Genomic DNA, 25,399 nt, shown 5'->3' on the forward strand with positions numbered 1-25,399 from the left:
AAGTATACAAACCAGACTTTGGACACTCCAGCCAAAAAAGGTTCGCCATCCCTGCTCTAAGGGGACAAGTGGACCCAAACCATTCCAGGAAAATGTCCCCCACAGCATAACAGAGCCTCCGGACCCCCTCATTGTAGGGGTCAAGCAGTCAGGACTGTACTGTTCTCTTGGTGTACGTCACACATGCAATCGCCCACTTGTGACGAATATGGTGAAGGATGACTCATGTGATAATATCAGAATGCTTATGGTTATTGCACCACTGTACTCTCAAATGTGCATTTGTCTTTGTAATGAGGGGTTTATGCACTGCCATTTTGATCCAAAATTGAGGGCCTGTTCAGCATTTGTATGTATGCCAGAGTATGTTAATTGCTAAATTGTATCATGCAGTAGACCTGTTTGGAGGCATCTGCATTCGTTATGTTCCTCCACTGATTTATTCATTTTTTTCCTTTAATTTGTCACCCGTCTGTGACAAATATATATATATATACACTCACCTAAAGGATTATTAGGAACACCATACTAATACTGTGTTTGACCCCGTTTTCGCCTTCAGAACTGCCTTAATTCTACGTGGCATTGATTCAACAAGGTGCTGAAAGCATTCTTTAGAAATGTTGGCCCATATTGATAGGATAGCATCTTGCAGTTGATGGAGATTTGTGGGATGCACATCCAGGGCACGAAGATCCCGTTCCACCACATCCCAAAGATGCTCTATTGGGTTGAGATCTGGTGACTGTGGGGGCCAGTTTAGTACAGTGAACTCATTGTCATGTTCAAGAAACCAATTTGAAATGATTCGACCTTTGTGACATGGTGCATTATCCTGCTGGAAGTAGCCATCAGAGGATGGGTACATGGTGGTCATAAAGGGATGGACATGGTCAGAAACAATGCTCAGGTAGGCCGTGGCATTTAAACGATGCCCAATTGGCACTAAGGGGCCTAAAGTATGCCAAAAAAACATCCCCCACACCATTACACCACCACCACCAGCCTGCACAGTGGTAACAAGGCATGATGGATCCATGTTCTCATTCTGTTTACGCCAAATTCTGACTCTACCATCTGAATGTCTCAACAGAAATCGAGACTCATTCAGACCAGGCAACATTTTTCCAGTATTCAACTGTCCAATTTTGGTGAGCTTGTGCAAATTGTAGCCTCTTTTTCATATTTGTAGTGGAGATGAGTGGTACCCGGTGGGGTCTTCTGCTGTTGTAGCCCATCCGCCTCAAGGTTGTACGTGTTGTGGCTTCACAAATGCTTTGCTGCATACCTCGGTTGTAACGAGTGGTTATTTCAGTCAAAGTTGCTCATCTATCAGCTTGAATCAGTCGGCCCATTCTCCTCTGACCTCTAGCATCAACAAGGCATTTTCGCCCACAGGACTGCTGCATACTGGATGTTTTTCCCTTTTCACACCAGGACCACACCCCTAAATGCATTGAAGCAACTGCCATGTGATTGGTTGGTTAGATAATTGCATTAATGACAAATTGAACAGGTGTTCCTAATAATCCTTTAGGTGAGTGTATATAAAACTATATTGTTTTTAAAGATGTGAGTGCAAAGTATTGCATCCTAAAAAATATACATTTAGTTATGGAGGTTAAACATCTTCACTTTCGAATGTTTGATACGTTTATTTATCAAATAGGCTTGGCTGACCTCGGCAAGTGGACATAACATTGACCTTAAATTGCACGATAGAATGGAATAGAAGTGAAACGTAGAATGGAAAAGAAGGTCAGGAGGCAGATCCACACAGCATATTGTCCTGTTAGAGGCAGGTGGGCAAAACCTGGTAGTCCTGAGATCAATAGCTTGGCAGGAGTCACCATTAATAGCCTAAAATGGCAATGTTATACTCGTGTGCAAGCCACTGCCCCATCCCCATTCTCCTTGGCATCACCACTGGCTCCCCTGTTGTGTCTCTCTCTGACGTGGAAGCCTTTGAAAGTGGGTAAGATAGGGAGGTGCCTCAGCCAGGCCACCCTTTTCACATAGCTCATGCCAATGGGGAAATCATAGGTTTTGAGATCCACTGACTGCTCGCTGTTGGAGTGAGCTCCTTCTTTCCACTCCAGTAGGCCCCTCTCTTTCAGAGAACCTAGGTTGAGAAGTTGAGACACACAAGAGTATTCAATCCCTGTAAAACCTAATGCAGGATGAAGATGAACTCTGATGAGCATTGTTCTTTATCCATGAATTACAGCTTACACAGATCGAGTCACAGGCATATAAATGGCAGTAGGGCAAAACAAATGGAAATAGGCAGAGCAACATCACGAGGCCAGTTCAATATGTACATAGAGACAAGTGAATTATGACATTGCAGACTTCTACATAAGATGGGAATTACAGCATTGTCTTAGAAGGAGCACTTTATACTGCAAGTCATGTCTGTATGTTGACTAATAAGCAATTTCCTTTCTTATATAGAGCACACCAATGAGTGCATCGCCATCTAGTGATGATTTTATTCTCTGTGTCATTCTCATACCCATGATACCATCCGAGTACCCTGTGATTGTCAAGTGAATTGAACACAAGGTTTCAGATATATTCGGTGATTGCGAGACTCAGTAACTAATAATATTAGCAATTAATTTGTTAGTCTTCTACACTTTAAGTAATAAGACCATAGAAAACACTACAATAAGAGAAAATACAGATATTATAAAAGAGATAAGGCAATACAGAGGTATCAAGCTGTCTAGTTATGAACTGGAGAAAGTGCCACTTTACTTCTTAGAGAGTGAAAAGGGGTGCATCTAAAGTGAAAAAAGGGCTGTGATTTGGTTACATTTGTCAGCCCAGAAGACATACAAAGTTAAAGGAGGACTGGAAGAATTAACATTCAAATGCTCAGTACTAAATATGTCAAGCCATTCTCTGTGACAGGTAGTGAATAAAATGTAAGGCAAATAAGAAAATGGCAGGGTTTTATACTGTGTATAAATATCCTGGAATACTCCGAAAGTACCTGGAATCGTATTGTCCAAAATGAATGCAAGGAAACCCCCAACAAACATTTCAGTCGTCAGTAAGACAGTCAGTATTTGATCAATCTCACTTACACCTGTAGATTACACAAAGTATAATCAGAGTAAAGGGTATGGAAAAAACATTTAAAAACATGTAAATAATAATTAAGAGCTTAAAACAGTGGTCTTCACCCCTGGTGATGGAGAGCCCCAATACAGTCCATTTTAACTCATGCTTAATCACCAATTTAGTTTAGTTTATTGATCAATTGAGCGAGTCACCATTTCAGTTAAGGGAACATTGGTCATCTTTCTAGTCAGGTACACTACCCAAAGGTGGAGGGGTTAAGCCAGTTTAATTTAAGAACATAAGGAGGACATTTGACCCATCGTGCTCGTTTGGTATCCATTAATAACAAAGTCATTCAAGGATCCTATCCAGTTCCCAATTTTTCAGCTTCAACCACATGGAGTTTGTTCCAGATTGTAACAACTCTCTGTGTGAAAAAGTGTCTCCTGTTTTCTGTCTTGAATGCCTTGAAGCACAATTTCCATTTGTTGCCTTTTTTATTGCTTCCCCACATTGTTTGGATGGGGAAAGTGAGGAGTCCACGTAGACTCCTAGGTCTTTCTCATGCGTTACTTGTTCCAGTTCTATTCCTCCCATAGTGTAATTAGGATGTTGCTGTTTGCCGTTACCCTGCCATCTGACCTTGTTATTATTATTTGCGTTATGTAGTCTCCTACCAGAAGGGTCAGTTTGTCCTCTTATGATAAGTGTCTGACAGGTGTGTGCAGGAGCTGTGCTCTGCCCTGTCAGTATTATTGTTGTAGCCCAGTACAGTGTGACTGTTGTCCTTGCTCCTGGGGCAGTTCTGGGGGTGGCCTTAGGGGAACTTACTCTGATGTATTCTGTGTAAAACAGTACTGGTTTAGTTGAGGCCCCCTTTGCAGGTGTCGTCCTCTGGCAGGCTTCTTTCCACTCTGCTGCCCTCTTTTACAGATAACATCCTTGAGGCTTGAAGACTATTGGGTGTTTCTTTTTCTTTCAAACGCTTGCAAAATTGAAATTTAAGAGGCACCTATAATACCTGCTGGATTGGGGCTCTCCAGGAACAGACACCCATGCCCTAAATATAAGTAAACACACAACTGTGTGTGTACACACAAGTGTTGTACTGCAGGAAACACTTTTAAAGACATTTTCTAAAACAGACAAATAAACTTGAAATTCCATTTGTTCTAGAACTCTGAGCAAGAGTAACATTTATTCTTGATCTAGGGCAAAAGCATAGTTTCATAAAATTTACCTGTCTTTATAGTATTTGGATGTGTGTCCAAGTAATTTGGCAAAGTTAAGCCAAAAAACATTGAAAATCCTAGAACAAAGAGGTTGCGAGAGGAATTCAGGTCCACAGATTGCAGATTGGAGAGACCCACTGCTGTTATCATCCCTGCAGGATGATAGATACAAAGAAAAACATATAGAACATTGCATTTTTATTTTTGAATGGGAGCAACTAAAAACTGTTTTTAAATATTATTGTTGTTGTTACTACTTTATTTGGTTTATACTTTTTGACAAGAAACGTTATAGTGCTACATATCTTAAAGTGTTTTAACAGAATACCAGAATACAATACAAAGTGGTAAATGGATCACCACAATCCAATAAAGAATACAGCAATATAGCAAATTAAGTACAAATGTGATAGAAAGTGTGTAGAATGAATAATTAAACAAATGTGTATACAATCAGAACTGAAAACAAACTTCAATTTGAAAGAGAGAAAGATTTAAAAAAACACATAAATATAATGCTACTTACCAAATAAAGTACAAAACATTCCCCCTAGAATGGGATCTGGCAGTGATGCAAACAAGGCGGTGAATTTCCCCACGGTCCCTAAAAGGAACATGATGCCAGCTCCATACTGCACCACTCTCCTGCTGCCAACCTATACAACACAGTAGCAGTCTCAACCACTGGATGAGAACCAGCATCCATCAATGAAATCACACATGCCAATAATAAAACATGCCAGCAAAGAGGTCATTCCTGTACTATACATAAAAAAGTTTGAAAACCCTTCTTTTGAAACAATTTTCTTCCAGCAGTATATTTTGAAAGTTAATTGACTGAATGTAGTGAAACTCGTAAATGAAACTAAAGCAAAGAAACTGGCGAAAGCAAAGATTTCAGCATCGCAGCCACAGACAGGGACTCCAGGCGAGTTTTGCTCTCGATTTAACATTATTTGCTTTCAAGGTTGTTTTTTTTTGCTTTCAATATAATTTTTTTTGTTTACAATTCTATACATTTTACTTTCGATTGTTTTATTTTTGATCTCAACATCAATTTTTTCTCAACTTTTTATTTTTGTTTACAATATTTTTTATTTTGAATTCGTTACTTATGGCGCTAATTTGAGCCCATACTATTTCTGCACATCAGTTAGTTCAAAATGCTGCTGCAAGAATCCTAACTAAAACAAGAAGACATTAATACATCACTCCAGTATTTGCTTCTCTTCACTGGCTCCCCATACGCTACAGGATAGATTTCAAAGTTCTCTTATTAGCATTTAAAGCACTAAAGGGACTGGCACCTCCCTACTAAAAGATCTCCTTATCGAATACACTCCAGGTAGGTCATTGAAATCACAGGAAGCTGGTTATTTAGTAGTCCCTAAAATACACAAGGAAACTGCAGGTGGTAGAGCATTTATTTAAAGGCCCCCGTAACTGTGGAGCAATCTTCCAGCCTATGTAAGAGACCATCCTCTGTCTTAGCCTTTAAATCATGGCTGAAGACTCATCCTTTTTTCTAGCCAATAGTGCTGCCGGTGGGCTGTGGATATGCAACGCACAATTGTATTTGGAGATGTCCTGCATTGCATGACTAGTACCTGAGCACAATTTTATTTTTGTCTTCCAGAAATAGCCCCCTCTGAGGGGCTGACAAGACACTTTGTCCCCCACCGTGGAAACCCAAACAGGCTAACACCCACACGTGATTGGAAATAATGCACAGTAGTTTACCATGTACGGTGACTACTAAAGACTCCACCTGTCATGATAACTGAAACAGAAAATGCAGAGTCTGGTTTGAGTGCACCATATTGATGACATGCAGATGAAGTGCTGCTATGAAAGAACTGTTGATAGCCAAACAGAGGGTTCTCTCAGTGTGGTGATCACACTGTGAATACCTTTGTTATTCCCAGAACCCCAATGTTTGGGCTGGATGAAGTGGAGCCATTCCCAGTGCCCAGCAGTCCAGCAATTATGCAACAAATCCCTTCTGTAAAGATGCCCCTGATCAAGAAAAGACAAAGTAAGTAATGAAGGATTTTCCTATCTAACCAAATAACTATTTCAGTAGTTAAACAACACCAATTTGTGTGGGGGGTGTGGTGGATGTTGAACATGGAGCTGTTGAAGAGGTAGTGACAGGGGAGTTGGTGGGATGCAAAACCATGAATGCTGGGGGTGTGTGTTGAGGATATGGTATATATACTCTTTTGACTGGATGAGAGTGTTGAACTCAGAGTTGTTTACTCCTGAAATTGATTTATAAATTCCACGACATTGTAGCATTGTATCATGAATTTGTATACTTTAGGTGACTCTGTGCTGTTGTACCCTTGAGCAAGGTACTTCACTTACATTGTTCCAGTACGAATTGCCCAGCTGTATAAATGGGTACAAATGTAAGTTGCCCTGGATAAGAGTGTTTGCTAAATGATGATAATGAAATGTATAAAACTACATTAATATAATTGCATTCCACAGACAAAATATCCAATAACAATACACTGCTTTATTTTTAAACTTTGAGAAACTTACTCCGCATGGTGTTACAATTATTCTACATCACAAAAAGACTCTGTGCTTAAGTTCCCCCATACACATCTTTCATATCATATAGCAGGAACTTCTGTTAAAATAGAAGTTTGTCTATGCTCTAAAAGAGAGGTAATATATGTTTTTTTCACAAATGTTTGACATTTCTGTGAGTTAGTATGTTTGTGTGCGCGTGCATGTGTGTGTTTGTGTATGTATGTGTGCCGAGTTGTGGGTTACGCATTAGTATTGTAATGCACTACTGTAATAATATTACTTGTCTTAATAACAAGTTAATATAACGTGTGAAGTGTTTTAATTTGAGTAATTTACTTTCCATAAAAAATAAACAAGAGTTTTCTCAGTACATTATATGTTCTTCATCCAGTGGGGTATCCAGAACATGTTTTACATGCCAGATGGGTCCAGTAGTTATTTTGGGGTGGCACATTTATCAACATTGTTTTTGCTGTGCAAAGTGTGTTCACCTGCTGAAGGGGGCTATTTAAAGCACTCAATGTGTGTCAATCAATGCATTTAATATCAATAGATACATACAGTATAATAATGAGCACAATTTCAGGGGAATCATTTCACAATAACACCACATGTAACCCAGTGAGAGAGCAGGCATAGAGAACACAATTTAACATGAGCTCTATCCTGCGATTGTTATGGTTTCTAGCAAAAATATCAAAGTCATCCAAATGTAGGGCTTTTGCCCTTCTATACTCTACACTCAAAACACCCAGATTGCTCAGTCTAACACTTGTAAAGCACACTTGTAAAGTTACCTTTATCTAGATGATGTCCAGAAATCACATCAGCACCATTGTAATACAATTGCTAAGCTTAGACATTCAAATAACAGTTTTTTTGGGTGCTTATTTGCTCACAGTGGGGTCTAGGTGCCATACATGCTAGAAAATGACAGCACAGAGGTGGAAATTATCAAGGACATCAAAAAAATTGAAATGTTGAGTTTCCCTTCTTATTTAATTTTTATACATCAAAATTCCACTTTTGTTTTTTGGACAGTTGGTTTCACCACAGCTCAATCAGGTGTGTCATAGCATAGGGGGTGATTACTTATGCATTACATTATTTTTTGTATTAGTTTTGTATTTGTAATTAATTTCGAACAATTTGCAGATTATATTTTCCACTTTGACATTATGGACATTTTCTGTGTTGATCAGTGGCAAAAACTCCTGATTAAATCCATTCTGATTTAATGTTGTGACACAATTAAATGTGGAAAAGTCCAAGGGGGTGAATACTTATGAGATCCACTGTATGTGTGTGTGTATGTATATGTTTGTGTGTGTATAGGTAGAAAAAGGCAACAATTGCTCTAAGGGGCTGAAAATAGTACCTGTTGATGGCATGAATAGGAGGAGGTGGAGCCCCAGAGAGTCTGGCACAGGCATAATAATCACCAATTGATTCCACGATTCCTGCTAACGTTGCACTGAACATTCCCAGCGCCCCAGCAGCCGTCACTGTTGGTAAGCCCCACTGACCTGGGCAACAAAGAACATCTTAGGGGTGTGTACAATGTGGAGCATTGAGAAACTAACCTTTTCACAATGTTAAGAAACATTTGAAAGGTCACAAGTGCAAAGAAAGTATTCAGTCAAATGAAAACAAAACAAAAGGTTTGCTCCTGAGGGAGGGAGGGGATACAGAGCCAGTAGTCTTGATGTGTCAGACACACACTTTCATATTTTTAAATCTTTAAATTAAAGCTCAATAATGAGAGAACACCCCCCCCCCCCAAAAAAAAAAAAAAAAAAAACTTGTATGTGATCTTAATGCTAACAAATAAATTAAATGGTAGGTATTAATATTTACAAATATTTGATCCACCCCTCACTCTCCCTGCAAGAACGCTGAAAACTTGTTTGGGCAGCTAGGGTATATTGGTGTGAAATCTGGTCCACAATTGCAGAAAATGATTGTCCGCGTCAAGGACACGGCATCGACCAAAAATTGGCCAAGAAATCCTTACAGGGATATGGCAGTTGGAACCAAGGCGCCTGTGACATGATATCTCCTCTGGCATCTGTCCGTGCTTTGTGACCGTACTTGCTGGGGTCACTGGGCAGGACATCAGTGAGTGTGAGGATGTAGCAGATCAGCCACACCACCATGATGGCCATGATAATCTGCAAGAATGGCCGAGAAGCCCTGTGAGCAAACCACCAGCCCATAAAGGCAGTATGTTACAACCAGTTAAAATCTCTTAGTATAAATAATGGTAATTTTAACATGTACTACCTCCTGACATTAGATGGAGTGGACCGAAATAGAACTTGGTAGACATCAGTCAAAGTTTATACTTTGAAGTTTGCAGCAGTGACATCATATGCAAGGACAGTTATTATGGTGTCCTCAAATTTCCTTTTCCAATGATTACAGTGTTATTGCTGTGTATTCTAACTAGCAATTAATCATATGTGGTCTGTCTGTGTGCTTTTTTCATTATGTGAAGTAATAAACGTCAATTGGTCATTGAAAGATGTTGGAATCAAGAATCCCTTTCAACTTAAGAAAGTGGAAAACATGCAATGGTAAACATATTGCAGCAATGCTGAAGCCTCCCTAAGACACCTAGGCCTTTTAGTGATGCGGTAAGGCCGTAATAGTGTGGTGCGGGACAATGGAGGTCGTGGCCTGGAAACCCCCAAAGTGTTAAAATATGCTGCTGGTAGTGGCTAAATACATCATAATTTTAACAGCAATTATGAAATCACTCTGGTATTCAAATGGCTGAAAGTTTTATTTTTTCCATGCATTTATGAGTGCTTTTTGGAACTGTCCTTTTATACTACTACTACTACTGCAACATTCAAGCAAGAACTATTCTCACAATTTGATTGTTGTTGTCATCTGACGTTGTTGATTGTTGTTGTTTTAAGCATGACATAAAACTGTGCTTTTTTACTTTTATTGCATGTTTTGTATTTTTGTTCATAGTATTTATTTTTTGTGCATTGTCATTGCTGAAACATTTTGTTTGCCAACATAGATAGCTTGCCGATTCTCTTAGAGGACTATCCTTTCCCCATTGACGACAATCTATTTGCAATTTTCTAGGTCCCCCACATCTTGTGACAATGCATAGTTATTTTATATTATTTCCCATAACATCTCATTGTGTGTACTACTTCTACAAGTCAAACAAATTATTGTCTAGTGACTTCAGATGTAACTATACACTCACCTAAAGGATTATTAGGAACACCATACTAATACTGTGTTTGACCCCCTTTCGCCTTCAGAACTGCCTTAATTCTACGTGGCATTGATTCAACAAGGTGCTGAAAGCATTCTTTAGAAATGTTGGCCCATATTGATAGGATAGCATCTTGCAGTTGATGGAGATGGACTGGGGGCCAGTTTAGTACAGTGAACTCATTGTCATGTTCAAGAAACCAATTTGAAATGATTCGACCTTTGTGACATGGTGCATTATCCTGCTGGAAGTAGCCATCAGAGGATGGGTACATGGTGGTCATAAAGGGATGGACATGGTCAGAAACAATGCTCAGGTTGGCCGTGGCATTTAAACGATGCCCAATTGGCACTAAGGGGCCTAAAGTATGCCAAAAAAACATCCCCCACACCATTACACCACCACCACCAGCCTGCACAGTGGTAACAAGGCATGATGGATCCATGTTCTCATTCTGTTTACGCCAAATTCTGACTCTACCATCTGAATGTCTCAACAGAAATCGAGACTCATCAGACCAGGCAACATTTTTCCAGTCTTCAACTGTCCAATTTTGGTGAGCTTGTGCAAATTGTAGCCTCTTTTTCATATTTGTAGTGGAGATGAGTGGTACCCGGTGGGGTCTTCTGCTGTTGTAGCCCATCCGCCTCAAGGTTGTACGTGTTGTGGCTTCACAAATGCTTTGCTGCATACCTCGGTTGTAACGAGTGGTTATTTCAGTCAAAGTTGCTCTTCTATCAGCTTGAATCAGTCGGCCCATTCTCCTCTGACCTCTAGCATCAACAAGGCATTTTCGCCCACAGGACTGCCGCATACTGGATGTTTTTCCCTTTTCACACCATTCTTTGTAAACCCTAGAAATGGTTGTGCGTGAAAATCCCAGTAACTGAGCAGATTGTGAAATACTCAGACCGGCCCGTCTGGCACCAACAACCATGCCACACTCAAAATTGCTTAAATCACCTTTCTTTCCCATTCAGACATTCAGTTTGGAGTTCAGGAGATTGTCTTGACCAGGACCACACCCCTAAATGCATTGAAGCAACTGCCATGTGATTGGTTGGTTAGATAATTGCATTAATGAGAAATTGAACAGGTGTTCCTAATAATCCTTTAGGTGAGTGTATAGTATGATGATGATGCTAAGTGAATTAAGTGTTTACCGGGAACATTTTGAAGATCTGTATTTTGACTATGGTACAGCCCTTCTCCCTGTCATAGGCTGGCACAGGGAACTGAGTGTTCCTCAGGTACTGGGCAAACAGCACAATCAAGAAAATGGACCTGGAAAAAGGAACATCTGACAGGTGATACCCACACTAAAGCTGTGCTTAGGCAAGAGCTTATGTGTCTCCGCACTCCACACTGGGCTTTGCATTTTCTACCATTAAACAGTATACTCTGAAAATACACCTATGTAATCATAACAGTTAGTCCAACACTCTTAATTTTTCCTCTGCATCAATTGATCAATCGCTGCATAACTGAAAGCTCTGTCCTTGTATGGCAATGGTATCTAGGCAGCATTGTGGAGTAGTGGTTAGGCCTCTGGATTCATGACTGGAAGCTTGTGGGTTCAAATCCCAGATGGGGCAATGCTGTTGTACCCTTGAGCAAGGTGCTTCACTTAGATTGCTCCAGTAAAATACCCAGCTGTATAAATAGGTACAAATGTAAGTTACCCTAGATAAGAGTGTCAGCTAAATGACAAAAATAATAATAATAATCTACTTGTATATTAACTTACAAAATGAATTATACCATCATGCTTATGGGTCATCAGAGAGCCTATTTTGCAATAGTTAGTGCCCTTACACCATAATGTTTTAAAAACAGAGGCAAACTAACTGGCAAAGAGAAAAACACACACAAATATCAGGTGCAAAAGTGTTAGAGACTTTCTGCAGAAGTGTACAGCTACTCAAGTAAAATTAAGAAGCAGCCTCAACAGCTGGAAATCCACCTCAAAAAGTACATATCAATTACCCTAATGTTATGGCCCTTGCAATATTGTCACCAGGATTAGTTATTCAGTGGAATTGGCTGATTAATACAACACAGAAGAGCTTACAAAAGTGAGAGGCCCCAGTGAGAACCAGCTCTATCCCCAGCTGCTTGGAACACGGACAGGCCAATGAGAGAGACGGTTGGCGTCACAGTGAGGGGCCCAATGTAGTTGAGCAATAGCCCTGGCACCCCAATAAAGCCAATCAACACCTCCACCAGGCTGGATGCTATTATAGCCCCCTGGATCTGTAAAGACAAGCATCCTGAAACAATGACAAGAACAAGCAGAAACCACAGGAATGGGAAAACAGATTGTAGGCAGGATTCAAGTATCAAGTATAAATATATCTTCATGTATATATTATTATATATACAGTATGTGTGTGTGTGTGTGTTATTTCATAATATGGAGATAGTAATATATCAGAAGCTATATAACAAAACAAGTGGAAATATCTTGGGGAGGCCTTCATCCAGCAGTTTAAATTTAAATTAGTATCCATAATACAGTTTAAATTAGCCGGTGGGTTGCTGTCGTTTGCCACTGGACACTCAGGCAAGCCAGCTGAAGAATTGCCTAGTTCACCGCAGTTAAGAATTGCTTTTTTCTCATGTGTTTGCTAGTTTAGTTAAGAGATACATTGATTGTTTATGTGGTTACTTGTTTAGCTATGAGTTATATATCTTGCACCTGTATTGTAGTAATGCCAGTTACTGTTTGTTAGTTAATTAGCAACTTACGTAGCACACTCGACACACACTTTCTGTAAATCAGAAGCTGTTACATTGTAGGCCGTTATTATTTAGCATTGTTGCAAGCTATTGATCAGTGTAACTGCGTGTGTCCGGCACGGTCTTTGTCTGTATTCAGATGTAAAGCGGCCATTAATTGTGCTATTAGCAGTCCAGCGTGGAGGGATTGCCACCCAGACAACCTTGTGTCATTCAACGCAACACAGGTGTGTACTGTCCTAACTAATTACAGGAGGAGTATTTAATAGCCCCCTGGACTTCTGCGCCAGCAGTCAACACCAGCAGCCTCAGTGCCCCCCTTCCGAAGGGCCCCATCTCCAAAGGGTAGGGACTCTAGCTGTGGGACTCCAGCGAGGAGAAGACTACAAGGAGACACCGCACATCAACAACAGGCAACCATGACGATCTCTCTGATTCCGGTCCTGCTTTCTCCATCTTCTCGGTGTGCACCTGCACGCCATTGCTTCCCTAATCCCTCCAACCTCATCTCTCTGCCTCTCCCCTCCTCCTCCCTCCCCTCTACTCCACTCTCCGGAGGCCTGTGGAACTGCCACTTCCAACAAGGCAGACTTCATCTCCGCCTTCGCCTCCCACCACTCTCTGGATTTCCTCGTTCTCACTGAGACATGGATCTCCCTGGACAACTCAACCACCCCTGCTGCCCTATCCTCTCTGTTTGTCCTGTCCCACTCCCCCCCATCTTACCGGGCAGGGATGAGGAACACGGCTCCTGCTCTCCCCTTCTCTGTCCCCCCTTTCTCTTCTCTATCACGACCAACAGCTTTGAATTCCACACAGTGGAACTCACCTCTCCCTCTCACCTCTTCCTTCTAGTTCTTCCTTCTACCATCCTCCCAGTCCAATCGCCTCCTTCCTGGATGAACTCGACTTTCTTCTCTCCTCCCTCACCTCGCTGTCCTCACTTACCACCCTCCTGGGATACTTTAATATCCAGCTCTCGAACCCTTCCCACTCTGCCAGATTTCTTCCTCTCCTTCACTCCTTTAACTTCTTTCTCTCCCCGTCTTCCCCCACTCACAGGGCAGGCCGCCAACTAGACCTCATTTTCTCTAGAGGCTGCTCCCTTTCATCACTCTCTGTGATACCCATGGACATCTCAGACCACCACTTCATCTCCTTCTCCCTTTCTCTCCCCTCCCTCCCTCAGCTGTGCTCGGGCGGCCTCCCTCTGCTCAGTCCTCATTCTCCTTGATCTCTCTGCAGCATTTGACACTGTCGATCACTCCATCCACCTCTCCTGCCTCGCTGACCTTGGAATCTCTGGGACTGCTTTCACCTGATTCTCCTCCTACCTCAGCGACCGGACCTACCAAGTGACATGGCGAGGTTCCTCATCCACCCCCCAACCTCTCCTCACAGGCGTAACCCAAGGCTCCATCCTGGGCCCCCTCCTGTTCTCTCTCTACACTCGCTCCCTGGGCTCCTACCACTTCTACGCAGATGATGCCCAGATCTTCCTGTCTTTTCCCTCTTCTTATGCTCTCATCCCCTCTCGCATCTCTTCCCGTTTGTCTGCTATCTCCGCCTGGAAGCACTCACACCACCTCAAGCTCAACCTCTCCAAATCGGATCTCCTCTTTTTTCCCCACTCTTCCTCACCTTCTGCTGATCTCTCCATCTCAATCCCCTTGGAATCCACCACACTCTCTCCTTCTTCTTCCACTAAAAATGTAGGAGTCACCCTCAATCCTGTGCTCTCCTACACACAGCACATCACCACGCTGACACGCACCTTCAGATTCTTCCTGAACAACATACGCCGAATCCATTCCTTCCTCACCAACTACTCGACTCAGCTGCTTGTCCAGTCACTGGTCCTCTCCTGCCTGGACGACTGCAACTTCCTCCTGGCCGACCTGCCTGCATCTACTACCTGCCCGCTCCAGCTCTGCGGCTTGTCTGGTATTCTCTCTGCCCCGATTCACACACGCTACTCCACTGCTCCGCTCCCTCCACTGGCTCCCGATCCCGGCATGCTTTCAGTTCAAGACATTGACCCTCACCTACCACTGTCTCGACCACACTGCACCAAGCTACCTTCAATCCCATGTCTCCCCATACATCCACTCCAGACCACTGTGGTCTTCTGGTGCCAGAAGACTAACTCTGCCTCCTCTCCACTCCCCTTCCTCCAGAGCCCGCTCCTTCTCATTTCTGGCCCCTAAATCGTGGAACGACCTTCCAACCAAAAACATCAGAGTCCTTGACCGCCTTCTGGCGCTTACTCAAGACATATCTTTTCAGACAGTACTTATTAGTCCTAATATTAGTCCTTTAGTCTCCTGTAAGATAGCACTTTACAACATTTTATCATGCTTCTTGCATTACTAATACTTGTATTATTGATTTCCCCTTTGCTCCCTTTCCCATAGCCCTTGACTGTGACCCGACATCTTGACCGCACTTAGCTTTTACTTTGCAGGAAGTAAGACCTCATTTATTGTATTTGCTTGTGTAAATTGGAATTTGCACAATGTATTATGCTTTGAATTGCTATGTATTATGTAAATTTTAATTTGTAATCTTTGATGCCTTGTACCAAACTGTATTCTTGCACTTTGTATTGCGCTTATATTTTGTAAGTTGCCCTGGATAAGGGTGTTTGCCAAGAAATAATAATAATAATATAGGCTGCTGATGATGAAGATGATGATACACTAATCAAGAAGCAAGTGTAATGATTAAGATTAACTGAAAATATCTTGTCTTAACATTAGTATTAAAAATACTGGCAAATTAGATTAGGTCAGCAAATTTAACTAGGTCAACAAGTTAAACCGGGCCAGCAAGATAAAGTTTTGCTGACTTCTTATATTAGTTACTGTTTGTGTTTTTTCTATTTCTTACTTAGACCTAGACATGCACCGAAGATAACGAATACATCTGTGAATACATCTGTTTCGGTGACGGGAGTTGGCCAATGGTCATGATGATGCCCCCCCCCGTGCTTGTAAATGAGATGATATATACATATGAAGTCTTACTTCTCGAATTCTTGGATGCCAAATGTGTGATGTGCTCATTGGCAAAGTCCAGTTTCCATAAATTTCCTCTAAACACAAGAAAAGTACAATTAATACAGTTACATAGAACAAATATATATTGTTCTTCAAAAAGGTATTTGTTCCAATGTTTCAGATAAAATGCATGGGCTTTACAATTTATATAGTAAGATCCCTAAGGGAATTCCTTTAAAAACTCCTTTAAATACTAAGAATACTACTTTTACTCATGTTAGGGGGGGAGTGTTTCACATATGCTAAAAAAGCATGATCCAAAATGTCTACGGACATTTCATCACTGGCAGTTCATCACCAATTTGCATATTCATAACCAATTTGCATATTCACTTACAAATTACACACTAGTGTATATTAGTCTCTGTTGATTTAGATCAAATATTTCTTAATGTCCTATGATTCCAAAACCCACGGGAGTTCTAGTCGGTTTTTCAACTCGACTTTCAACTTTCTGCAGAAAGTTTACGATTGTAGGGCCTGGGACCTCGGTGGGGCTGCTATTGGTGCGAATGAGGGGAGCGGCTTTGTGGGAGAGAGCAGCCAGGTGGTTTTCAGAATGCATTTATTTAATTAAAAATATACAGGTTTTTGTTAATTAAAATCTATTAAAATACAAAGTTTAAAATGGATTAAAATACACAAAACACAAACTTCCAGTGAGCATTGCAGGTGAGAGAGTCAGCAGTGGGGATTCTAAAATCAAAACTTTTCTTCCTTTGCCCACTCTCGCTCCCCACTGCCTCTGCTCCAACCGTCCTCTCACCTGCACTGTCCCGGGAGTGGCCACAATTAAACATCATACTGCACGGGGACTGGAGGGGGAGAACACAAAACTTGCAAATGTGGTGTATTTAATCAAAGTAATCAAAGTGCAAAACGTACAGTGGGCTGACACCGCTACATTTTCAGCCACTTTAAAATAAATGTGTCCTCACATTTAAATCAAATAAAATGTGCAAATGAAAAGAAACAAACGATGTGTAAAATAACCATCACTAAAAAATCTTCTCCCACTCCTGTACCCATGCAGGCAAACCTTTGTATTCCTAAAATAAGCCCCCGCCAGACAAAAGACAACTAAAAACCACTAACAATTTAAAATTAAATGGCAGCCGCACAACAACCGCTCCCATCGGCTCTGGTGCAGGATTGGGGCGCGTCTTCTAACAGACCTCAAATGATCTTGCCTTCTGCCCCCCATCCTGCTCTTCAGGTGGTGTGCAACATACCCTCACTAAAATACAATTTAAAACACACCCACCAATGTAGCGCCCTGGACCTTGGCAGGGCTGCTACAGGTGCAAATGAGGGGAGCAACATTGTGGGAGAGAGCAGCCAGACAGTTTTCAGAATATATTTTGTCTTTAATTTAAAATGTACAGGTTTTTGTTAATTCAAATCAATTAAAATTCAGAGTTTAAAATGGATTAAAATACAGAAAACACAAACAACCAGCAAGCAGTGCAGGCAAGAGGATCAGCAGTGGGGATTCTAAAATCAAAGCTTTTCTTCTGTTGCCCACTCCTGCTCCCCACTATCTCTGCTCCAACCGTCCTCTCACCTGGGAGTGTCCACCCCGTAACTGTAATACGCTAATCAATGATTCAATTAAACAACAACAAACAATTGCACGGGGACTGGAGGGGGAAAACACAAATTAAAATGTGCAAACATGCAACACGCCTTGCTATATGTCACATCCATGGTCTTAACATTCTTCAGCTACCACCAGATTTATCCCAGTTCTTGATTAATTTCCTCTTAGGTTCCCAACTATGGAAGCATATAGTGGACTTAATTAAATGTTGAAATAAATAAATGTTGAAATATATACAGTACTGTGCAAAAGTTTTAGGCAGGTGTGAAAAAATTATGTAAAGTAAGAATGCTATCAAAGACAGACATGTTAATAAATTATATTTATCAATTTACTAAATGCAAAGTGAGTGAACAAAAGAAAACTCTAAATCAAATCCATATTTGGTGTGACCACCCTTTGCCTTCAAAACAGCATCAATTCTTCTAGGTACACTTGCACACAATTTTTGAAGGAACTCGGCAGGCCCAAACATCTAACCACAGTTCTTCTGTGGATTTAGGCAGCCTCAGTTGCTTCTCTCTCTTCATGTAATCCTAGACAGACTCGATGATGTTGAGATCGGGGCTCTGTGGGGGCCATACCAAATCCCCAACTCCATTTGCAGAAATGCAGCCCCAAACTTGCAAGGAACCTCCACCATGCTTCACTGTTGCCTGCAGACACTCATTCATGTACTGTTCTCCAGCTCTTCGCCGACCAAACTGCCTTCTGCTACAGCCAAATATTTCAAATTTTCACTCATCAGTCCAGAGCACCTGCTGTCATTTTTCTGCACCCCAGTTCCTGTCTTTATATGCATAGTTGAGTCGCTTGGCCTAGGTATGGCTTTCTGGCCGCAAGTCTTCCATGAAGGCCACTTCTGACCAGACTTCTCCGGACAGTAGATGGGTACACCAGGGTCCCACTGTTTTCTGCCAATTCTGAGCTGATGGCACTGCTGGACATCTTCCGATTGCGAAGGGAAGTAAGCATGATGTGTCTTTCATCTGCTGCAGTAAGTTTCCTTGGCCGACCATTGGGTCTACGAACCTCTGTGTTGCCCATTTCTTTGTGCTTCTCCAAAAGAGCTTGGACAGCACATCTGGAAACCCTTGTCTGCCTTGACATTTCTGCCTGGGAGAGACCTTGCTCATGCAGTATAACGATAGGTTGCGTATGCAACCCCGGTTATCTGAAAAAGGAAGCACTGCCCAAGGGGGAGGGGTTTCTGCGCACTTCCACGGGAACCCGATCGAAATGTCACTCTATCAAAGCTGCCATTGGCCCCTGCGCTCGTCCCTTCCCACTTCCTGTTCTATAAAACGTGACGTCAGCGCAGGTTCGTCCTCTTTTGCCGGGAGCTTGGACTCCCGCGCGACCTTGCAACCCTTGGGCAGTGCTTCCTTTTTCAGATAACCGGGGTTGCATACGCAACCTATCGTTATCTTTCAAGTCGGAAGCACTGCCCAAGGGGGAGGGGTTACTGTATAACAAAACCGCCGCAAGGGAGGAGGCAGCGAGCTGATAAGGGAGCTTGCCCCGAGGTGCACCGCTAGGGGAAACTCGGCAACACAACTCCAGACAGTAACCTCAGGGGCCCCGTAGGGCCGCACCTGAGCCGCCCAGGAGCGAGGACAGTAGTCACGCTCTACCAGAAACTGTCTGCAATCAGCATATACAAAGCGGGGCTACAGAGGTTAACTCTTACGCCCTCCGCTTACAAGAGCAAGGCCGGCTGCTCTACTAGTGCAGCTAGGAGCGAGGCTGTAATCTATTTGCACAATGTCTGGCGCGAGCAATCAAGCACTTGTGCGTCCTCCGCACAATATCATGGCAGTGGACCCCTGATCCAATAGGAGCGGGGCCACAGACCCAATGAGAAAAATACAGTATAATACATAGCTGGCTAGTCAACAGAGTAGCCGAGCTAAACAATACACAATACATATATATATTGCGTGACAGCAAGACCTTCATGCTGTCAGCGCACAGCACAAGAGCATCCAACTCAACTAAACAGTACAGAGTGGAAGAGCTCCATTGTGCTGACAATTTAGATTTCGTACAATGAACTATATACACCACGGGGTGCAGGAACGAAGTCATACGCCGCCCATGGAACACAGGAGCAGTTGACGCCTGCTGGTTAGACCAGCTAACGCAAGGCAACATTAGCTCTACTGTGTTAACAAAGGAACTATTACAATGAATGAACTATATACAGGCAACATGCCTGTAGGCCGAACGACAAGCCCAGGGACACATCAACAGGGCTGTCTGTACATCCAGGAGCAGCTCGCGTGGGTGCTCGACTGGAAGGCATAGTCCAGTGGAAGGGAAAGACATGGTTTACTAGCTCCCTCAGGATGCACTTACAGGGGCAGACTGGGAGAAGGCAGGAGCCAGGGAGGTGAACTGCTCTGATGGAGCGGAACCGTGGTTGCGCCCACAGAAGCAGACAGTGTGCTAGACAGTACAGTCTGCGCGACCGGAGACCTCCTTGCCTGTTGATATAGGCAACCACCGCTGTGTTGTCTGTCCGGACCAGCACGTGTCTATCCCGCAGGACTGGCAGGAAATGAGACAGTCCAAGGAGTACTGCTTGTAACTCCAGGATGTTGATATGGAGGGCCCGTGCTGGCTCCGTCCACCTGCCTCGGACTCCACGTCCGTCGCAGACTGCTCCCCAACCCTGCTTGGAGGCGTCTGTCGTCATGACTGCTCGGTGGTAAACTGGGCCCAGGGGCACACCGAGGGTCAAATTGTGAGGGCTCCGGCACCAACGGAGCACCTTCCAGCACGCCGGAGTGACTGTGACTCGGCGTGCTCGATCGCGGTGAGGGTGCATGCTGAGAGACCTGAACTACCACTGCAACGGCCTCAACTGGAGGAGGCCGATGGGGAGGGTCTGTGATGCAGCTGCTAGGAGGCCCAGCAGCCTCTGGCAAAGGGACACCCTGACACGAGCTCTCAGTCGGAAGAGGGAGAGACACGTGTGTATTGAGGCAACTCTCTCTGGCGCCAGCGTGGCGAGCATGGCAACGGAATCGAGGTGCAGTCCGAGGAACTGTGCCTGCTGAGTTGGTGTCAGGCGTCTCTTCTCTCGATTGAAACCGAAGGCCCAATTCGGAGAGGCGGCCTAAAATCAGGTCCGTGTGAATCCGAACCTGCTCCCTCGAGTGAGAACAAACCAGCCAGTCGTCTAGATAATTGAGGACGCAGACCCCCTGGCAACGCAAGGGGGCTAGCACGATGTCCATGCACTTGGAAAAAGTGCGTGGCGCTAGTGACAGGCCGAAGGGGAGAACAGCAAACTCGAACGCTCGGCCCTCGAAGGCGAAGCGGAGAAACTTCCTGTGCGCCTACGCAATGGGGATGTGAAAGTAAGCATCTTTCAGATCCACTGTGGTGAACCAGTCGCCGGGCTTGATGGCCTGGGACATGGTGCGCAGGTTGAGCATCTTGAAGCGCAGCACCTTGAGGTGGCGGTTCAGGCTCCTCAGATCCAAGATGTGGCGGAAACCGCCATCTTTCTTGGGCACATTTCTACGCAGATTGCTCGCTTCTCCAGGAGAGCAGCGATTTCGTCGCGAAGCGCCGCACACTGCAACGGGTCCCTCACTCGCGTCCACACCACGCCCTGGAAGGGGGGTGGACGTGTCTGAAATTGCAGGGAGTAGCCAACTGATATAATTTGGAGCACCAAGAGTCTTGGGTGCAGTGTTACCAATTGGAGAGTTGCTGGGGGGTGTAAAGGTGGGCCAGAGGCTGCTGGAACACCTCAGGGACGGAGCTCAGGTGGTGGAGGAGGTGGGGTTGGGCCGGGTCCCCTCCTACCACAAGCTGCCCTGGGCTGCTGGGGAAACGTGCAGCAGAGTGCAACAAGTGGAGCGCCTAGCGGGCCCGCTGCTGTAAGTGCGTCTCCACCCGGCAACGTTTATATACACGGGGGCGCTGCGACACCAACCACACGCAACCTTGCTGTTGCCGGATTGAACACTGTGTATAGCCAACACCAGGTGCTGGAATACAAGCACCGCGTAGGCCCGTAGGCTTAACCACACCGTGTGTGCCGGGGTTTCCGGGGACACCGGGTGACGCGGAGTCCGGGGTCCGCGGGGCCGAGGGTAGTAGACCACCAGCCGTAGCGGGATCTAAAACCGAGGCACGCACGCACGGACCGTGAGGGCTAGCAGTGCTCGTTCTCGGCGAACCGAGAGAGCGAGATCTCCTACCGCTGCAGCCGCGGGCTGTGAATTTTACTGCCGCTGCTAGCGCTCCTGCTGTGGAGGAAAAAGCCTTGTGGACAAAAAACCAACACAGCAAGCAGTCGGAATATATATAGCACTATATAACCACGACTATTATTTTATAAAAGGCTCTTCTTGTGAACGAAACTGAAACTGAAAGCGCACCCGGACCTCCGGTGCGCGGACGGGACAGAATCGGGATTAGCTATCAATAATAACTAAACACACACAAGACAGAGACGATGTGTAGCGAAAACGGTGGTGAACAACACTATGAAGTGAGCCAGCCAACCGAAATACGCAGTTTGAATGTTTATTACAAACACAGATACAGAGAGCTTACGTTCCTGAGTCAAGCGAAGAGGCAAAAGAGGATGAACCTGCGCTGACGTCACGTTTTATAGAACAGGAAGTGGGAAGGGACCTGTTCTGAGTGAGGAGCGCAGGGGCCAATGGCAGCTTTGATAGAGTGACGTTTCGATCGGGTTCCCGCGGAAGTGTGCAGAAACCCCTCCCCCTTGGGCAGTGCTTCCGACTTGAAAGATAACTACCTTGTGTCTTGTTGCTGTGCTCAGTCTTGCCATGGTGTATGACTTTTGACAGTAAACTGTCTTCAGCAACCTCACCTTGTTAGCTTAGTTTGGCTGTTCCTCACCCAGTTTTATTCATCCTACACAGTTGTTTCTGTTTCAGTTAATGATTGTGTTTCAACCTACGTATTGAATTGATGATCATTAGCACCTGTTTGGTATAATTGTTTAATCATACACCTGACTATATGCCTACAAAATCCCTGACTTTGTGCAGGTGTACCTAGAAGAACTGATGCTGTTTTGAAGGCAAAGGGTGGTAACACCAAATATGGATTTGATTTAGATTTTTCCTCTGTTCACTCACTTTGCATTTAGTTAATTGATAAATAGAATCTATTAACATGACTATTTTTGAGAGCATTATTACTTCAAAATAGATTCCAAATTTTTTTTTTAAATTGCTATTTGTTTGTACTAGATTTTGTCCTGCCCGAAAGGGAAGCAGATTCAAGCATGCCATTGGTCAGTCCTTTTTTGTGCTGTGCTCGATTGTGTGTGACTGCTAACTTAAAATCCAGCGGGAGGCATTTAAAAATTATCCAACCCCAAGAATGAATCCACTTCATGTGACTATCACTTAAATTAGGAAACTCTTAACTGCTTACTTGGTTGCATTACTTGGAAGTGCACAAATCTAAACGTACAAACTTTGAAACGTAATATATATGCTTAAAGAACATATAGCCTGTATGGGTCAGAGTTCCCCAGCTGGGATTTGATCAGCTGCACCCAGTGGAGTGATCAGCCCGCTGCGCCAAAGGACAGGGTCTCGTAATGAGTCTGATCAATGTACTGATTTACACAGGGGTTACGTCACTCCTAACATGCTCATGTACACCTGATGAGCCCCGTTACATGCATGAAACATGATTAAGCTAAGTATTTTTTAAATTAGGCATTTTAGACTCTCCCATTTTTCTCCTTACAGTGCTTCCGACACAAGAAATAGGCTTGCAATTTCAGGAGCATCCCTGCTAACACACAATGTTGCCACAAAGAGTTACATTTGCCCCAATGTACTGCAGCAGAGGAGGCCTTCCCAAATATGTTTAAACAATTAGAGAGGGCTGTAGCATCATGATTATTTGTTATAAAAAGTGATATCATCAGCATGATTTTGAGAGCAGGAGAGTTGCACAGTCCTGGCACTGTAAGCCCTCACCAGTGCCTCCTCAGCACATGCAGGAGAGGCTCTATTGATAAAGAATACAAAAGCCCAGAGAGAGTACAGCCTTGGTGGATGCCCCTCAGCACTGAAAAAGGCCTGCTTAAAACATTGTTCATCTTTAAAACACTACATATGGGTATATAAGAGCTTATCATAGGAAATAAAACCTGCCCCAAAACCAAATTAATGCATGGTTTTTAACCGATAACCATGGTCAACCCTATCAAAAGCTTTTTCCTGGTCTAGGGAAAACAAACCCATATTTATATGAAAAAGACCAGCAACGGTGAGAACATCTCAAATTTAAAACAAATTATCAAAAATACATAATCCAGGAACACAGTATGTTGGTCAATTTGAATGAAAGTTTCTATGTGAGTGTTTAAGTGGTTCGTTAGAGCTTTAGAAAAGATCTTGTAATCCGAGCACAACAATGCTACAGGGTGCCAGTTCCTTATATTACAAAGGTCCCGTTTCCTCGAGAAACAAAGTCGCCACCGCTCTGCGACAACTCAGTGGCAGTTCATGGCCCCGAATGCTCTCCAACAGCACATCAAAGATGTCTCCCCCTAGCACTGACCAAAAAGCTTTATAAAATCCGCCATCAAACCCAGGAGATTTCCCATTACTCTGCTGTTGGACAGAGACTGTAAGTTCCTGTAGAGACAGGGGGGCTGTCAGACAACCTGGGCAGATCCTGGAGAAGCTTCTCTGCCACCCCCTCCTCACACTCCTTCGCTTGGTACAGCTGGCTATAAAAATCCACTGCAGCTCTGCGAATCTCTTCTGAGTCTGTAATTTCAGAACCGCAAGGCAACCTCAAAGAATTAAGCTGGTTGTGCTCTGTGGTGTTTTTTTCCAGCCCAAAGAAAAAGCTAGTGGGAACATCCATGTCCTTGAGCTGGGTAAACCTGGCTCTGACCAAAGCCCCCTGCGCATGCTGCTCCAACAAGCTGTCCAGTCGGTGCTTCTTCTCATTCAAAGTCAGCCCCAGCCGGGCCTCACTCCCCTGATTCACGCTCTCTTGCAAGTCCAGAATCTCCTGCTCTAAAGCCTCCATCACCTGCTTCAACTCTCTAGTACTGTTAAATGTATATTGCTGACAAAATATTTTAATCTGGATCTTTCCAATGTCCCACCACTGTCTCAGGGATCCAAATAAAAAATAAATGTCAATAGGAGTTCTGACGTGGGTAGAGGCAAGGAAAAAACAACTGAAATATAGTGGTGGTCAGACAGACCGTTAGGAGAAATACTGCTCTTAACAAATCTGTTTAGACTGTGTTGTGAGGCGTAGAAACTGTCTAATCTCGCACCAGAAATCCGATTAGAGTTCATTTTCTACCAAGAGTATGGTTTCACTGTAGGGTTCAGAGCCCTCCACACATCGACCAATTGAATGGAAATGACAACTGAGGCTAGCTCTCTCCCTGACAGGGATGAGGCTCCTCATGATTCCTGTCTCCAACATGATCCAAAGTGAAGTTAAAATCACCCCCCCAAGAGCACCACACTTTCAGGGTCACAGTTAGAAATGGTCTGAGACAATATTTTAAAGAACCCAGGGTGCTCATTCCCCAGAATACAGTGAGGGAAAAAAGTATTTGATCCCCTGCTGATTTTGTACGTTTGCCCACTGACAAAGAAATGATCAGTCTATAATTTTAATGGTAGGTGTATTTTAACAGTGAGAGACAGAATAACAACAAAAAAATCATATACAAAAAAAAAGTTATAAATTGATTTGCATGTTAATGAGGGAAATAAGTATTTGACCCCTTCGACTTAGTACTTGGTGGCAAAACCCTTGTTGGCAATCACAGAGGTCAGACGTTTCTTGTAGTTGGCCACCAGGTTTGCACACATCTCTGGAGGGATTTTGTCCCACTTCTCTTTGCAGATCCTCTCCAAGTCATTAAGGTTTC

At 43.6% G+C, this 25,399-nt stretch overlaps 1 protein-coding gene across 4 annotated transcripts in view; it reads right to left on the reverse strand.

Annotated features, from left to right (window-relative positions):
* Window positions 1-1,630: 1,630 nt before the first annotated feature.
* LOC136762834 (solute carrier family 23 member 1) overlaps window positions 1,631-25,399 on the reverse strand; it is a 46,797-nt gene continuing 23,028 nt past the window's right edge. For 2 of the 4 annotated variants that reach the window (XM_066716382.1, XM_066716383.1), the window contains 10 exons: window positions 15,849-15,916; window positions 12,155-12,336; window positions 11,247-11,367; window positions 8,857-9,013; window positions 8,221-8,368; window positions 6,212-6,317; window positions 4,828-4,957; window positions 4,310-4,453; window positions 2,999-3,094; window positions 1,631-2,122 (listed from right to left, as the gene is read on the reverse strand). In XM_066716382.1, the coding sequence (XP_066572479.1) occupies window positions 1,875-2,122; window positions 2,999-3,094; window positions 4,310-4,453; window positions 4,828-4,957; window positions 6,212-6,317; window positions 8,221-8,368; window positions 8,857-9,013; window positions 11,247-11,367; window positions 12,155-12,336; window positions 15,849-15,916 (1,400 nt within the window). In that variant the 3' untranslated portion in view covers window positions 1,631-1,874. The remainder of the gene's footprint in view (window positions 2,123-2,998; window positions 3,095-4,309; window positions 4,454-4,827; window positions 4,958-6,211; window positions 6,318-8,220; window positions 8,369-8,856; window positions 9,014-11,246; window positions 11,368-12,154; window positions 12,337-15,848; window positions 15,917-25,399) is intronic. The other 2 variants (XM_066716385.1, XM_066716384.1) reach the window with 2 other exon arrangements.

This window comes from Amia ocellicauda, chromosome 11 (genome assembly GCF_036373705.1).
Source record: "Amia ocellicauda isolate fAmiCal2 chromosome 11, fAmiCal2.hap1, whole genome shotgun sequence".
Classification (NCBI taxonomy): Eukaryota; Metazoa; Chordata; class Actinopteri; order Amiiformes; family Amiidae; genus Amia; species Amia ocellicauda.